Source organism: Balearica regulorum, chromosome 8 (genome assembly GCF_011004875.1).
Source record: "Balearica regulorum gibbericeps isolate bBalReg1 chromosome 8, bBalReg1.pri, whole genome shotgun sequence".
In the NCBI taxonomy this organism is placed as follows: Eukaryota; Metazoa; Chordata; class Aves; order Gruiformes; family Gruidae; genus Balearica; species Balearica regulorum.
Window position 1 is genome coordinate 16,802,507 of NC_046191.1, and position 16,288 is coordinate 16,818,794.

A 16,288-nucleotide genomic window follows, 5' to 3' on the forward strand; every position below is an offset into this window, starting at 1 on the left:
CCATACTAGCAATATGACAGCTGATTTGTAGAGTGATTTTAATTAATCATGGGTAACAAAAACAAAATCTGGATTCTTGTATTTGTTTTTACTATTTCACAAACATACAAGACAAATTTTCTAATGAAGCCATATCAAAGTAAGTAGTAAAAACGTACTCACTCTTAGTCCTGGAAATCCAGGAGGACCAACACCGCCAACAATTCCCTTCAAAGAAAATGTATTTTAGATTATCTGAATTTTACCATTTTAAAATATACCTAGTGATAAACAAAAGTGATCTGCCAAGCAAGTCAATTGAGATTTTTATAGAGAGATCCTGAAGAATGACAGCTTATCACTGTATAGAGAACATGCTGCTTAAAATCATCATGAAATCATTCCTGCATTATCAAAGAATATGAGATTTGTTACCATGATATTTAAAGTGGGGAGAAGAAAAAAAAAAATATTTTTTGAGGGAGAAAAAACCCACCATGAGAAATTATGAAGAGTCCTTTGAAAGATAAATAGAACACCAGCTCAGTTCGTAGAAAGACCTTTGCAAATGAAAGGCTACAATACACTCTCTCTATGAAAAATTCAATGGCACTCTACTACTGCCTCTGTTGCACTCAAGTTTAACTAAGTGGAGACTAAAATTCTGACAATGGAAAACAGATGCCAAGTCTCTTTGCCCTGTGTGAAAGGGGTATTGTAGTCCTCAGGCCAGCACGCTTCACGCAGGCTGTCCCAACACCTAAGATCTGCTACTCAATGGAAACCATACATAGGGTTCACTACAGCCCATCAGCCTACAAAGGGGAACTTTTATGCAAGCAAATCTGAGCCCATTCTGAAGTTGTCCAACAGTGCATGGCTGCTGGGCATGGCTGAGGACACCTTTGTGCTCTCCTACCTCCTCAGGTGCCTAGGCACCTTCTCCAACCTGCTCCAAACTAACTACAGGGGAAGCTGAATGTTCTAGCAACGTCCTCCAAGGCATGACATCCTCAGAGAATTGAGAGGGTGTTGTGGAAATGAAGGATGGCATTAGTCTGTTAAGCAGAAGAAATTAGGCATGGAGACAAATGTCATTAGCGTCAAGTCAGCACATGGGAAGAAATATCTTCCCTTCGTGTTCCTGCCACCACAGGCCCCCCAGGCAGCCCCTGCTCTCCACTGCCAGCTCACAAACAGACTCTGTAAATATCCCATTAGCATTGCAGCCCCCTGCAGCTGCAGCCCTGGCCCCTTGCCTGAACAAGCCCTGCAGGGCTATTTTTGGGGAGGAGGGGAGAGAGGTTGCTGCCTGTCTGAGAAGGCAGTAAGATCAGCAGCTGTCTTAGCAGATTAGAAGAAACTTGTTTGCAAATGCTTGTGTTAAAACAGGCTTCTTTGTAAAGTGCAAGTCTGTAATTTCAGATCCAGGCTTTCTGAGCTTGTTGCTACTGAAGTACTCTTGTTCTGCAGATCTTGTGGAAAGAGCGTATCTGCTTTATCAAGAAAGGAGAGAGACTTGAGAGTACCAGGAGGGGAAGGAAGAACTCACCTTTTTATATCATTTGCAAAGCAGCTGGTGACACAACCCCTCAGAGGGCTTTCAAGATGAAAAGCACCATACTGACATCACCCAGCATTCCCACAAGAGGAACTTTGCCTCAGGGACCAGAAATGCAAAATAATTTTTTCCCCACGTTCCAAAATGTTGACAGCAAACATCAATAACCCGCCAGAACAATTCATGTAAGATTTTCTAAAATAATTTTAAGATGGGTGTTAGGAAAGGGCAGGCCTTCAAAAAGGAGACCATCTCTGCCCCGTTGCTGACTCTGGTCCATATCAGACAAACCTTTTGACACAAACTGATAGCAGTTTCCAAAGAAGCATCCACCAATAAAAGCAGATTCAAATCAGCTGCTCTTCACTTATTGCTGTTCATTTGTCTGGCCCAAAGCCCTTTCACTGGTTTCTCATATCAAAGGAAATCTGAGTTTGGGGTCTGCAGCCAGAGTTCCCCTACAAATACTGCAAGACAGTAAAGCTCCTTTGAGGGCAGCCAGTGAAGTGACACAACTGCGTCACAGTTTGAATACCATACCACGAGAGCACTTTAGCCTGCATATGCTGCCAAGGACAAAGCTGTTATCATACTGATTATAATGCACTAAATGACATACTAGCAAAATTGTATTCAGTAGCAGTTCAAAGGATGAAATCAACTATCAAATGCATAAGCATATGAAAGTTAAGGCTTTGGCACACATGCAGAATCCCATTTTGTTAAGGTGATCTTAGAATAATGGTTTAAAATAAACCACGCAAAGTCATATCCAATGCAAGAATTTTTGAAGACAAAACATTCATCAGTAATGCAATGAGGACAGCAAGACATCTGATTCTCAAGGTAGTCAGCACATGCAGCAGTGGAAACTCTGTTCTTGCAGCAGCTTTCCTGTTCTTTCCTCTTTTTTTTTTTTTATACCACTGCTTATTACAGTACTATCCTAGAAATTTCCATGGAAAAGTAACAGTCCAAAATTTTTCTGTGAAATTCTCCTTTCCATTTGGGAGCGGAGTCAATACTGAGTGTTACAAATTTCACCATGTTAATGAACACACAATTCAATACTTACAGGATTCCCATCTGGGCCAGGGGGGCCTCTATTTCCAAAGTCACCTGGAAAACCCTAAAGCAGAAGAGAGAATGCTTGTTCTTTATTATCCAAGACATGAAGGCTGGTCTGAACACTGAATTCCTATAGCTATTAGAAATTAGGACATTTGCAAGTGGATTCAGGGAGAGAGATGGAGGAATGGGAGAAGCAGAAGGTTTCAGCTGCACAGTTCAAATGAACGGAATAGAATAGTGGTATTTGTCTCCTAAAATCATAACCAAAAAAGATGTAACTATACACAGTGTGATCACAGGGCAAAACCAGATCACTGAATGCTTTAAGAGTAATATTAAACAAGTAATACTTGAACTGTTTGCTTGGAGTCTCTTTTCATATTTAGTATTTTTACTTTAAAATTTTTCTCCTGTTACCTACAGCATTTACCGAAACCTCTGTCTTTTGTTCTTTCCTTACTCTTCCCCAAATATTAATGGTTGCAGTCTCAGGTGTGACACATGCTCATTAGAAATCAAGTTTTTCCATCTTTCTGGCACAACACTGTCCTTACCAATGCGAACGCTTGCCTTAGTCTGCATCTAGAGAAAACAGTAACTCAAACAAGACATGGAAAAGCCTCATTCATTTTATTAGTGTTTTAACTTCAGAGACTACATTATCAGCACAGGGAAGAAATCTGACAGGCCAACTCAACCATCGAAGTTTGAAACAGAATTTCCACTTCTTGCTTGAGAAGCAAACCAAAATGGAAATCCACCACTTTAATGGCTGTAATCTGTCTTGTTTCCTCTCAGGGTTTCACAGATTGTTTTACCACTTTCTGATGTTGCCTACTGTAGAAGCACATGAGTTGGTGTGGAAAAGTGGTTTGGTTTTGGGGTTTTTTTAAATTAATTTTTATCAGTGTACTATTGCCAGGCTGATCTCACTATTTCTCACAGGAAAGAGACTTCTCCTGGCACTGAAAAATCTTGCACAGTACCACGATAAACAAGAGATGCACTAACCTCAAGAAATCAGCCTCAAAGCACCACAGCATTACTAGTCCCTTTCCATAGGGAAAAGAAGCAAATTCCATTCTTACAATAATTTTTACATTAAATACTCTTCTTTGTATTTTCAATGGTAGAATATCTTTTTACCCCTCCTTGTGTATTAGGAACAGTACTTTGAGGCATTAACCTTTCACCTCTAAGACTGTGTTCAAACCTGCTGCAGGTCAAAGGTACAATTAATTTGGCCTTTTTAATCTACTTTGTTTGGAGGACATTCACATAGCTGTGCAGCTCAGGACTTAGTATAGCAGTGTCTTTCCTCAATGGAATGGGGGATATGCATCATCATACAATATTGTATGAAGAGCAGTCAGGAAGACAATATAGAACTGCAGCAAGGAGGTGGAAAAATCATATTATAAACCAAACTTGTTTAAGCACTGCTTAAACCTTATTTGGCTTTAGTAATAACTTAAACCAAAATTCTGTAAGAGCTAATGCAACTTTGTGTGTGTGTGTACATACGCACACACACTACTAAAACAATATGTTGAAACAACATAATAGGCTCTTAATTCCCATCATCGTGCATGACACACGCATGTGAATTAATCTGAGACATGCTTAACGCTCCCTGTACCATCTTTTGGGTTGATTTTCATTGGAGTTTTTTTTCTGCATTCTCCTGCAACTTCAGGAAAGCAAAATGATAGTAATGCCTCTCAACAATGAAATTTTTATTCAGGATCTGATCATGGAACTCACAAACAAGAATCTATAGCCATAATTGTAAGATCTGACAGTACAGGTCTTTATAGGGTTACTCTTTTATCATTTAAACAGTAGAGGTTCATAGGTTAATGGTTAGTAAAGCAGACTTCATTGATTCTCAATCTGTACATTGGCAAAATTTTTGCACAACTCTGAAAACGTACTGTAAAATCTCACACATGCAAAATGGGTATTTGACAGTGCCTATGATGTTAAAAGCTACCAATTAATAGGATGTAGACAAAGACTAATTCATTACCCTTTCCTCAATAGCATAATATTTTGTTTGTACTGCGTACCATTGGTAGATGTTGGAAGAGGCAGAATTGCCATAACACGCATGAATATAATTTAAAAAAACCAAACCACACACAAATGAGACATCGAAAGTGAAACGGAGGATGCAATGGGACAGTTTTACCAGCCACCAGATCATAGATGCAAACCACAGATGACAGTTTATATACAGCAGGAACCCAGCATATCATGAGTTATGAAAGGGACAGATTACCCACAGTCATCATAATCCCATTCTCAACAGCATGTGTCTTCTAACTGATCCTGATAAAATTATCTTAGTAAGTAGAAAAATGAAAGGAAAATGCAACATAGAATAGTCAGAAAAGTCTAAAATTGGAAGTAATATAATAATACTACTGTACAAGTGTTTTATTACATCAATATTATCATTTAACATTACTATAAAGCATACAAAGCATGACTAGTCATAATTATAATATAAAACAGAACCTGAACTTTTTTTACAGTTACAATGGACTCAACTAAAATTCTTGATGTAATTTACAAGGTCTGTTCTGTCACATTGACCACTGGTTGCAACTAATCCCATATAGAATAAAACCATATAAAAACATTCCCCCAATTGAGGTCAAAGTATATCATGTATATATCATGGATGTAATATGACTATGCATCATACTAACAGGACAGAATGCATTAAACTGCAGAACTAGCCAAGTTTCATATTACAAGCATACAAGAGAAAGAAATTGAATACATATGCTTTTACTATGAAATATTTTCTTTAAAGTATATTGTATGCAAAACTAATCTAAAATTCAAACAAAATCTCACTCTATAATCTTTATAATAAAGAACAGTTTGTGCCATTTCAAATATGCCAGAGATATTACAAATATGAATAACTATGCAATAAACCTGCTAAGTAGTAGCATTTTGAATTGTAAGTGTACAATCCCTTGTACGATCCACTTTTCTTATACTTTAATATTGCTTTCCAAAAGTGAGATCATATTTGGGATCTGTTTTCTTTCAGAAGGATCTCTGCCAGTCAGACAGGGGTTTTTCCCCTCAAGAATTATTATTGACAGAAGTTTTATCCAAAGAAATAAGTTGCATCCTAGAACACAAGGGGAGGAACTGACATAAGGCACAATGTAATTCCTATGACAAATTTCCTTTAGCGACAGTACCCTGCACCAAAGCACCAGAGTTGTTAGTTCTGGGACACTGTGTTGAAAGATGTTGCGATCACAGCTATCATTGTCTGGGGTTAAAATAACACACATTCTCTAAACTTGTGATCCAGCAAAGTACTACAAGACAGGTTCCCATGCAACTGCTCTCCTGGTTTGGTCCCTATATTAGCAGCCTTTAGTCAAATAAGTACTTTATAGATCATAGAAAGAATGTGGAATGAACTTTGGGATTGAGGAAATGACATTACAGAGTCTGAATGAAGGCAATCATGGACAATGTGCAGAGGTGGTTTTGGTGCTGTCACCTTTGTGAAACCTCTCTGAATTGATTTGTTCAACATCTTTGTTGGCGACATGGACAGTGGGATCGAGTGCACCCTCAGCAAGTTTGTGGACGACACCAAGCTATGTGGTGTGGTCGACATGCTGGAGGGAAGGGATGCCATCCAGAGGGACCTGGACAGGCTGGAGAGGTGGGCCCGTGCGAACTGCGTGAAGTTCAACAAGGCCGAGTGCAAGGTCCTGCACGTGGGTCGGCGCAATCCCAAGCACGACTATAGGCTGGGCGAGGAATGGATTGAAAGCAGCCCTGAGGAGAAGGACTTGGGGGTACTGGTTGATGAGAAGCTCAACATGAGCCGGCAGTGTGCGCTTGCAGCCCAGAAAGCCAACCGTGTCCTGGGCTGCATCAAGAGAGGTGTGACCAGCAGGTCGAGGGAGGTGATCCTGCCCCTCTACTCCGCTCTGGTGAGACCCCACCTGGAGTACTGCATCCAGCTCTGGGGGCCCCAGTACAGGAGAGACATGGAGCTGTTGGAGCGAGTCCAGAGGAGGGCCATGAAGCTGATTGGAGGGCTGGAGCACCTCTCCTGTGAGGACAGGCTGAGAGAGTTGGGGTTGTTCAGCCTGGAGAAAAGGCAGCTCCGGGGAGATCTAATTGTGGTTTTCCAGTACTTGAAGGGGGCCTACAGGAGAGATGGAGAGGGACTGTTTATCAGGGAGTATAGTGACAGGACAAGGGGTAATGGGTTCAAGCTGAAGGAGGGTCGATTTAGATTAGATGTTAGAAAGAAATTCTTTACTGTGGGGGTGGTGAGGCACTGGAACAGGTTGCCCAGAGAGGTTGTGGATGCCCCATCCCTGGAAGTGTTTAAGACCAGGCTGGATGAGGCTTTGGGCAACGTGGTCTAGTGGAGGGTGTCCCTGCCCGCAGCAGGGGGGTTGGAACTAGATTATCTTTGAGGTCCCTTCCAACCCAAACCATTCTATGATTCTATATAAATAAAAGTCCTTAATCAGAGCATAACTTGTCATTGGTAGAAGATGTATTGTTATTGTAAATGAAAAATAACTGCTTACCACAGCATGCACAGCACCAACTATTAAGGATTGAAACAAACTACTACATTGGCAATCAGAAGCCTTGGTGAAACCTGCCACTGAGAATGAGATTATGATGCAAAACATGTTTTCAGAGTACCCTGCTGCAATGTCCTTTCTTTTACGCACTGAGCACAACCAAACCTTTGCTTTCTGTCCGGGTTCTCCTTTTTTGGCTGGTGTTAGGTCACACAGAAAACAAAACATAATTAAACAGAACCCTTCACAACTTTCTTACCATACACCAAGGCCCAAATGATGGCAAACAAGCTTGTTCAACATGCTAGCTGAAAGTCATCTGAATTGCTGAGCACAACTGAGCGCATGACTGCAGAATGCTATCACAGTTACCAATCTCAAACCACAAGCAAGTTAAAATTAGAAACTCCTGAATAGCTTCAAAGACCTAAAATAATAACGTTGCAGCAGAAAACAAAACACTTGGCATTGAAGATATACCACAGGAAATATGTAAACCTTGATAATGTATACTTGGCAGCTGTAGAAATATATGTTGAGGACAGCTTTAATTTACTATAGTCCAGAAATATCAGACATTAGAAGCAGCTGATTTGCATTCAAAGCAACACCAAAATCAGACTTATGAAGCTTGCGTCACATCTGTACCTTATGCTAACACTAATTTTACAGAATATATTTATGTGCTTCTGTCATCTTTTAACCCCCAGGTAGCTGATATCAGTAACCAGCAGGCTCATCATGTTAAGTGTTCCTCACTTCAGAACATCTAGTAGTTATAACCTGCACAGCATTTGCAGTACTGCAAAGTACTAACTGGAAACAACAAAAAGCCATCCATAGAAAAAATAAAACTGACATTTTTCAGCTGGTTAAAGTTACAGAGTGAATTACAGATGCATTTATATTGGCAGCAGAAATTGCAACAAGTGGTAGAAGCTTTACCTGTCTCCCTTTAGGGCCTCTTTTTCCACGGAAGCCTGGGATGCCCTGAGAAAGAAATAACCCATCATTAAGTAGGTTTTCTTTTCTTCAATAGCTTAAATTCAAGTAACTAAACCTGCATTTGATTGGAAAAGACAGTGTAAGAAGAAGCACCATTAAAAAAAAAAATTTGAGCAAAGAATCATAGAAGACAACGTCCTATAACAGGGGGCAGGGGGGAGAAACAAACTTTGCTTGTTTTTACTGTGGCCACATCAGAACAACTATGAAGGGCCATATCCTGCTTCCATCAAAGCACATGGCCAGACATCCTTTGTGCTCAAGAGAAGCAAGAAAAAGCTCAAGCACAGAGTGAGAGATTAAGACTTCCAAGATTGGCTTTGTTGCAAACATCATTGGACAACTGGAAAATATTAATTATTGACTGAACGAAATTGCTTCAATGAAAAATACGCATTATGGACCTTGGTGGTAAGAAAAAATTATCACTAATCCTAGCAGCTCTTGATTACATTCAAATAATAATTTACAGCTGCTCCTCATTTAACTAGAACACCAATGCATTCCATTGATTAGACTAATTAGATATGACCTATTTAATTTCCTCCACATCAGTTTTGCTTTTAGACAAAAACTCAAATGAATGGTTATACCTTGTACATTTTTTCCCCATTCTAACATATATTGCATTACTACTCAAACATCAATATTTCATTAATGTTCCATTAAACCTACCCTTTCTCCTTCAGGTCCTGATTGTCCTGCCACTCCTGGAGGTCCAATGAAACCCTAAAAACATAAGAACAATTCTTGATTACAAGGCTGCTTCCCACCAACGCTGCTTGTCCCTCAGTATTGGCCATCTGTGGGTTCAAGATCCAGGGACTGAATTCAGGCTCATTTGAAATTACTAGTGAAGCTCAATCAATTTAAATGTGACTAGGATTTACTCTCCAACCAACAGCAAGAGCAATTTCCTATTATGAGGGTACAGAATCAATTAATAAAGAAGTACTAAGGAAGTGTTCCAGTAAGAAAAAGTTGCATCAGAGACCTTATTTATTAGAATAAATGAAACATGAAAAAGCTACTGAAGTTAACCTTATGTATGAAATACATCTGGAAAGATGTTCTCATCTCTAATAACACTGTGTGATCACTGCTATATACAAGAGTCTTAGAAAGTTTACCTTGTCATAAGCAGAATGTTTTTTCTTAAATTTCAGCCACAATGCATCTCTCCCACCTTCCCCTCAGAAAGTCAGAAATATATCCTCTGATATAATCAGTTGTATGAACACAGAAACATGCTCTTGACTCAGCAGAAATGATAGTACAATTTATAAAAGTAGTAGTATAGATGGATTCTGCTCTACTAGATTCAAACTGAGGTTGGAACAAAAATATTACTAAAAAAAGAATCCCTTGCTTTCATCTCTCCCTCTCTCCAGTCCTCCAATTGTAATGATTTGGGTTTTTGGGTTCCCTTTGTGAGGTTTTTTTGGTTTGTTGTTGTGGGGTTTTTTTGTTTGTTTTTTTAAATCATGAAAGACTGCCCATGTTGTCATCCAGCCCTAATGAGAGTAAGGAAAACAAAGGCACTTTAGTTTCTTAAAACAGCTGAGAAAGAGTGTAGTTTAATTGCAGCAATGTTCTAAACTTACAGCTCTAAAGATACTTTGTGTCATGTTGCTATACACCTCCATAGCACAGTAGTATGTCTCAACAGGGCTGCACCATCATTTTTATTGGAAGTTACTTGTAGAATTCATACACAGGACTTAGCCTTAAAACCTGACAGGTGTTTTTCCCGAAAATTACTCATATGTTGGCCATTTTTAGCTTTGTGTAAACAGAAAAGTAGTAACTTTTTAGGAAATGACTGGGATCACTTAATATCTCGTTGGTTGAGAGCAGAATGAGACAAAATGCACTGAGAACCTGAGCAAAAATAAACCAAAGAATTGTAAAAGATACAATCCCTGAGGGTGCAATATTTGTTGGCACTTGATCCTGACAAACTAATTTTTTCCATCACTGTAATGAAAACCAACATCAAAAAACCCCACCCCCAAAAAACAGACATATGTTTAAGCTGCTGCTGCAGGTAAAGTCTTTTAGTAACATCATTAAAAAACCAGAACAATAGAAAATCTAGCAATACAATAAAATTTTAATAGATACTTGTGAACACAGCACACTGCTCAGCAACCTGTACAGCGTGAGCTGAGGGCCTGAAAACACCTAGCAAAAGGCTCCTTCAAATCCTAGGTGTAACCAGCAACATGCAAGTTTCTGGAAACCCATGCCCACTGCCTGATGGTGAGTCAGTCCGAAAAAACACTTATACAAGCACGTTAGGCATGCACGTGCGCCCATTAAAAAACCCAAAATACAAAACAAAAAAACCAATCAAAAGCAAACCTTGAATCAGCAGAGCATTAAGAGCCTTCAGTCCCTGGCATACACGTGACTAGAACTGAATGGTTCTAAAATCTCAAGATCACTTTTATGTGACAAGACGGTTTCCCTTTATCAACTTCTGTAGCTGTTACAGACTGCAAATGCCAGATATGTCTGCCTTCTTGACAGCTTCTATTATGGAAATAATGCTTCAGGCAGGAAATGTCCACTCCTCTTCGCTCCTAGCTCTCACACCCCCACATTCAGTATTGCTTTCCTTCTCTTGCCTGCATGCATTCCGAGTGAGAGGAAGGGCAACAATTTAAGACTGCTCTATTCTGCTCACCATGGGGAAAAAAAGAATTAAATCCTTAAATGTATTTTGAAAGAAATACTATGGTTTTTCTTTTGCAGGTTCTGTAAAGAGAGAGCGGTTCAAGCAGGCATACAATTGGCACAGCTGAATTAAACTCCTCACCACTTTTCTTATGTATGGGTTAAAATAAACATGCATGCCAAAATGCTTACTTACTCTTACACCTTTAGGACCTGGGTTACCTTCTGGTCCAGCTAAGCCCTATTACAAAGAGACAAGGGTTGTACTTAATTTTAAACAACCAGATATGCTCTATTTAAAAGGATTGTAACAGTATTTGTTAACTATAAATTGGCAATACATTCTTAAACTGATTAGGATTGAAGAGAGTGACATCAAGCAGTCCCCTGGGACCATGTTCAGAAAGGTCTCCCATTAATTCATGGCTGAAACTCAGACAATGACTGAAGCTTCCTTTACATTAAAATTATTTCTTCTGGGACAAAATTTTTTTCCAGACCCAGTAATGTGGCATTACAGTGACATAATTTCACAGGATTTTTCAGAAGCTTTTACATTTGGACACATTTCCAATTATTTTCAAACCAATGGCAGCATATAATATGCAGTCCAAATGCTCTAAACACTTTCTGTGATTCAACACAAACATGTTATCATCCATTACTATATAAAATATTGTAACAGAATTTTAAAATATATAGCCATTACAAACCTAACACAACAAAATGCTGAAGCATTGGTCAAATTCACCCTTTAAACAGGCACATCATCACAAAGTCAATTGTTGCATTTCATTCATATACCTTTATACAGGGAGAAATTAACGTTTCTACTTTATGTCTTATTTGTATTACTGGACTGAGGTATCTGTTTGCTTATATGTAAATTAAAAATTAAAATAAATATTTATATAAATGCTTTTGTTTATAGAAAGCTGCTTTCTGGCTTTATTGGTTCTCCTCAAATATCGGGGCGGGGGGGTGTGGGTGAATCTTTTAATATTGTGTTTCCCTAAAGGGCTGAAGAAATAGTTTCAGCAGTGAAGTAAACACATTGGTGAAAATCAGGAGGAACTATACTACAACAGGCGGTTTCCCATTGCTTCTGGACTTGAAACAAAGAAGATAAAACACATAGAACCACAAGAGGTTTATGAAGGAGCGTAGTGTTAAGACATTCAGAACTTTGGTAATGTCATTTATGTATTCCAGAAAGACACAGCATTACTGCATCTAACCCATTCAAGTTTGAAAGCCATAAGACTCAACATAACCTAAAGGGCACTACCTGTGAGAGAGCTTTGTTTCAAGGATAAATTATAGGATATAAACAAATACATTTATACTATTACTATTTCCAAAAGAGTTAGACGTGGTACTTTTGAAAAGAACAAGAAAAAACCCCCAAAATGGCAAAGACGTTAAAATAGTTACTGCACCTGCCTGCCAGGGTAACCGATTGCCCCAGCATTGCCAGCCATTCCTGGAATTCCCTAAGTGGAAAAAGAGGTGGGGGAAGAAAAAAAAAAAAAAAAGGAAAGAAACAATAAACCAGATTCAATGTCATGTTTTGAGTTTATTTGTTTTATCATTTCTCTTTTAACACCTAGTCATATGACACAGCTTAAGCTTATAGAAAAATTGCTTTTTAAGCAAGCTACACAACAACACCCTAAACTTTACTCATCGTGCATAAGTAACTCCATCAATTGCAGTCACATATACTTTAAAAAGCATTACAAGAAGAGTAGTCTAAGTTTTTGTGAAATATAACAGTGCACCCCTTATTTCCATAATAAAAACCCCATAGATGCTATTTCTAAAAAAGTAATTGAGGAGGACTATAGGAGACAGGTCCTTGTAGCGAGGTAACTGTGCTGGTCTTAGCTGTATTTGAACAAATGCATTAAAAGTTTAATTAAAGAAGAATCCTTGTGTCCTTACAAATTTCTTTGTTGCTTCCAGAATCAGGTCAATATAGCACTGGATTAGTCATAAATGTATAGAACTTCTCTCCATCTTCTTCCTCCAAATCAAATCGAAAAGTAATTTTTGTTGTTGTTTTACTACTTAACATCTGTATATCTGACTGTTTATTTTCAGAAAAATGTCCTTTCTGAAATGCCATGGCCCTATCACTGAGACACAGGAGCTCCACCTACCTCTGTTCAATTAATTTTATTTTAAACAAGCCAAGTCCATAAACTGGACACTCTCCCAGCCTGACCTTTCTGCCCACTGTAATCTGTCAGTGTTACTATGGCAATGGATCCGGACTTCCTCTCTGAGCTGTTCACAGCTGATTTATGGTGAAACAGCAGTCTTAGGAAGCAGAACTTGAGTGCAGATGCAAAATGCAGTTGCAGTATTTTTTCTTTAAGTGAGCTGCCATTGAGATGATTCTGTCACCTGCTTTCAACTGGCAGTGATTCATCTTCTGACAGATGTTCTGTCATGGAACTGGGATCCATAATCTATTTCGGCTCAGCTGTACCTCAAGATACGTGTATACGAAAAAAACTAAAAAAGCAGTAGAATCATTGCATTTACAACTTCTCTTTTAAAACTCTTCTTTTGTTACCAGCTGTTCAAGGAGTTCCAGAATTCACAAATTCAGAGGAATGTCTGTCCTTGCTGTGCAAGCTTCTAAAAACTACAAACACAGGTAGGTGCTACAGATGACAATAACTGGTCTGACTCATCATCTTCACTGGCCAGGCCTGAAAATACCAGCAGTAAGAACTACGTGCAAAATAAAACTCTTTCATCCAAAGTGCTCTCTTAAAAGTTATGTCAGAGTATTTTCTCAGCGATAATAATGAAGGAAATATCTACAGCAGCAGTATGAGAACACTAAGATATCAGTTGCACTTCGCCAGCTTTCACATTCTTGAATGCGAATTGCCCTTGAAGGATCTTATATGCTTGACTGCATGAATAATGAGCAGAAATACTTTTCAATGCAAGCTTTACTTTCTCCCCTCCATAGTAACTGATTACTTTTCACCTGCAACTTATTCAAAGATTGAGACACTTCTCCTGATGTTAAGAATGACTTTTTTTTTTTCTTCCACTGGCTATCTCTATCTCACTGCTAAGTTACAGTCATCACAGAAAATACCTGTGGGCCTATAATAAGAGTCACCACTCATTCAGCTAAGATTTGTGTATAAAACCCATGGATAATGTTCATGAGTTTTCATCTCCCTTCAAGTGTCTATCATCTGTTATCATCGCCTTTCCCCTTTCCATGTCATCCAAATGAAGGCTCGTGCTTCCATCTACTCTGCCATTAGGAGCCTTGTTAATGCTAATAAGGCACATCAGCAACCGGATGTCTTTGAAATTTACATTCAGATTGCTTCTTGAACTGACATGGAAGTGAGAAAAAGCACTAAACCATTTCCTTTTTAAATCTCCAACATGTTTGGAGATTTAAAATGCATTAAATCAGTAGAGGTTTTGAGAGAGTCCAAACTGTGCCTCTAACAAGGATTTTACACCAACCTCTGCCAAGCCAGTGTGGTAGTTGAAGAGAGAGAAGCTGGTCTTTTCCATTTCATTTAGACCATTTTTTACCACGCTGATCTCTAAAAAATCTGAATTATTGGTCAAGAACAATCCAGTATTTCCTTAAGCAGTCAGAAATTTACACTGACTGCTTACATTAAACACTTACGTTGGGTTATGCATTCTTCTATCCTCAATTGTTCATCTGTAGAGTATAGCATACTGCACTTTCATCACTCACCTGCTCACCACGTGGCCCTTGCAGTCCCAGATAACCCTTCAGACCCTGCAGGTAGAGAAACAGATATTTGAAAAATATAGTTAAATACACAAAATGGACCTTTTGGGCCTACTCCAATCTCCCTTTATCAAGAAAAAAGTTATCCAAACTTGTTTGCCTGCAGCATTAGTGTGGTTTACATTTAGCAGCTCATACGAAAGCTGAGTTAGAGAAAGGGAGGAAGAAGTTTTCATGGAAGTTTAGACAATTTCAAGATATCAGCATGCTCAAGGACAGTTCCAGACCTGTACTCTCAAACAAATGAGTACATGGGATGCTGTCCCACGTAGTGGAAAAATTACTACAGAAATACTTACATTGCCAAAACTGCAGAATTGGATTCGGTACAGTGCATTTCCCCATTCCAAATCCTTATCGCTATGCCCTTTCTGAACAAGGCAGTTCAGAGGAAGGGTATAAGTAAAGGGTCTACTCATACTATTTTAGGACACTTTCAAGACAGACGGACTTTCCAGAACACGATACCTCTTTTTAAAGTTAACATAGAACAAATTTCAGCCCTTACATTACGGAATTTATATCAGTAGGGAGAAGAGCCTGTTCCTCATCACAGAGATCTTCCCTGTGGTGTTAGAATCATGAAGCTGTCAAACTTTACTCCTTGCACATTGACCATTTCATGCATATTTTAGTGCTTAAAGAAAAAATAGAGCTGGAACCTACCATCTGCATCAGTGTTTTTGAAAGGGCAACTTTCTTCTTGGATGTCTTTACACTGTACTAAACATACCCAAACAAGCTGGTCTAAAAGGGAGGCTGTAACAGTTGCATGATTGATGCAGAAGCCAAGTGTCTGGTCTCCACATCCCTTGCAAGAGGTACCATGAATACGCAAGTTCCAAAAGCTGCAGCTTGAAACAAAAAAGACCAAAGCAATCCTTATTCTGGATAGAAATCTATCACAAAATTGGCCTCAAAGACATTGACTGAGTAGCAGGAGTGTTTTGGCTGATGTCAAACATCTGGCTGCCTTGCAGCATGATGATACTTATTAGTCAGTAGAGATTTGAGACCCACTGTAATAAGAAGGAATTCTGCAACTGATTTCAGCAGATCTGCTATCCCAAAGTTTTGGATAAGCTTCTGCGTGACCACAAGAGTATTTCTGCATGAAATTAATTTTATTATCATATACAAAATTAAATGATGGAATCATTTTTGCTTTGTGATAATTTTAGATAATAAAAGAGAATGACATCTGTCAGGCTTCAAAATTTGCAATTTTGCTATTATAGGCTTGCTTGAGGAATTTCGATCCAAAAGAGATGTACTCATTAAGAAACCCAAAGGCCTCATTTTCTCAAAACCCAACAGAGCAGGTGTGTCCTTTCATTTTGCTAATCACACAGAGGGCATTGCCAGTTTGCAAAATTATGATGTATTCTGGCTTCAATCCTCTCCTGTAGCTTAAGTCTAAATTATTTATATATGTCATGCTGTATCTAAGAAAGCAGGTCTGCATTGCTGGGGGGGGCGGGGGGGGGGGGGGGCGGGAACCACCACAGATAGTGAGGAGCTGATCTTGGATAAGCCAGTTAATATGAAATATCCCGATTTACTATATTAATGCATGCCTAAACCCAAATTTTTTAT

The 16,288-nt window shown here is 38.9% G+C and overlaps 1 protein-coding gene across 1 annotated transcript in view; it reads right to left on the reverse strand.

The window, feature by feature from the left end:
- Nucleotides 1-16,288, reverse strand: part of COL24A1 (collagen type XXIV alpha 1 chain) — a 149,685-nt gene that overhangs the window by 96,462 nt on the left and 36,935 nt on the right. The window contains 7 exon segments of the mRNA XM_075759848.1: nt 162-207; nt 2,616-2,669; nt 8,146-8,190; nt 8,881-8,934; nt 11,081-11,125; nt 12,324-12,377; nt 14,636-14,680. Of these exon segments, the coding sequence (XP_075615963.1) occupies nt 162-207; nt 2,616-2,669; nt 8,146-8,190; nt 8,881-8,934; nt 11,081-11,125; nt 12,324-12,377; nt 14,636-14,680 (343 nt within the window).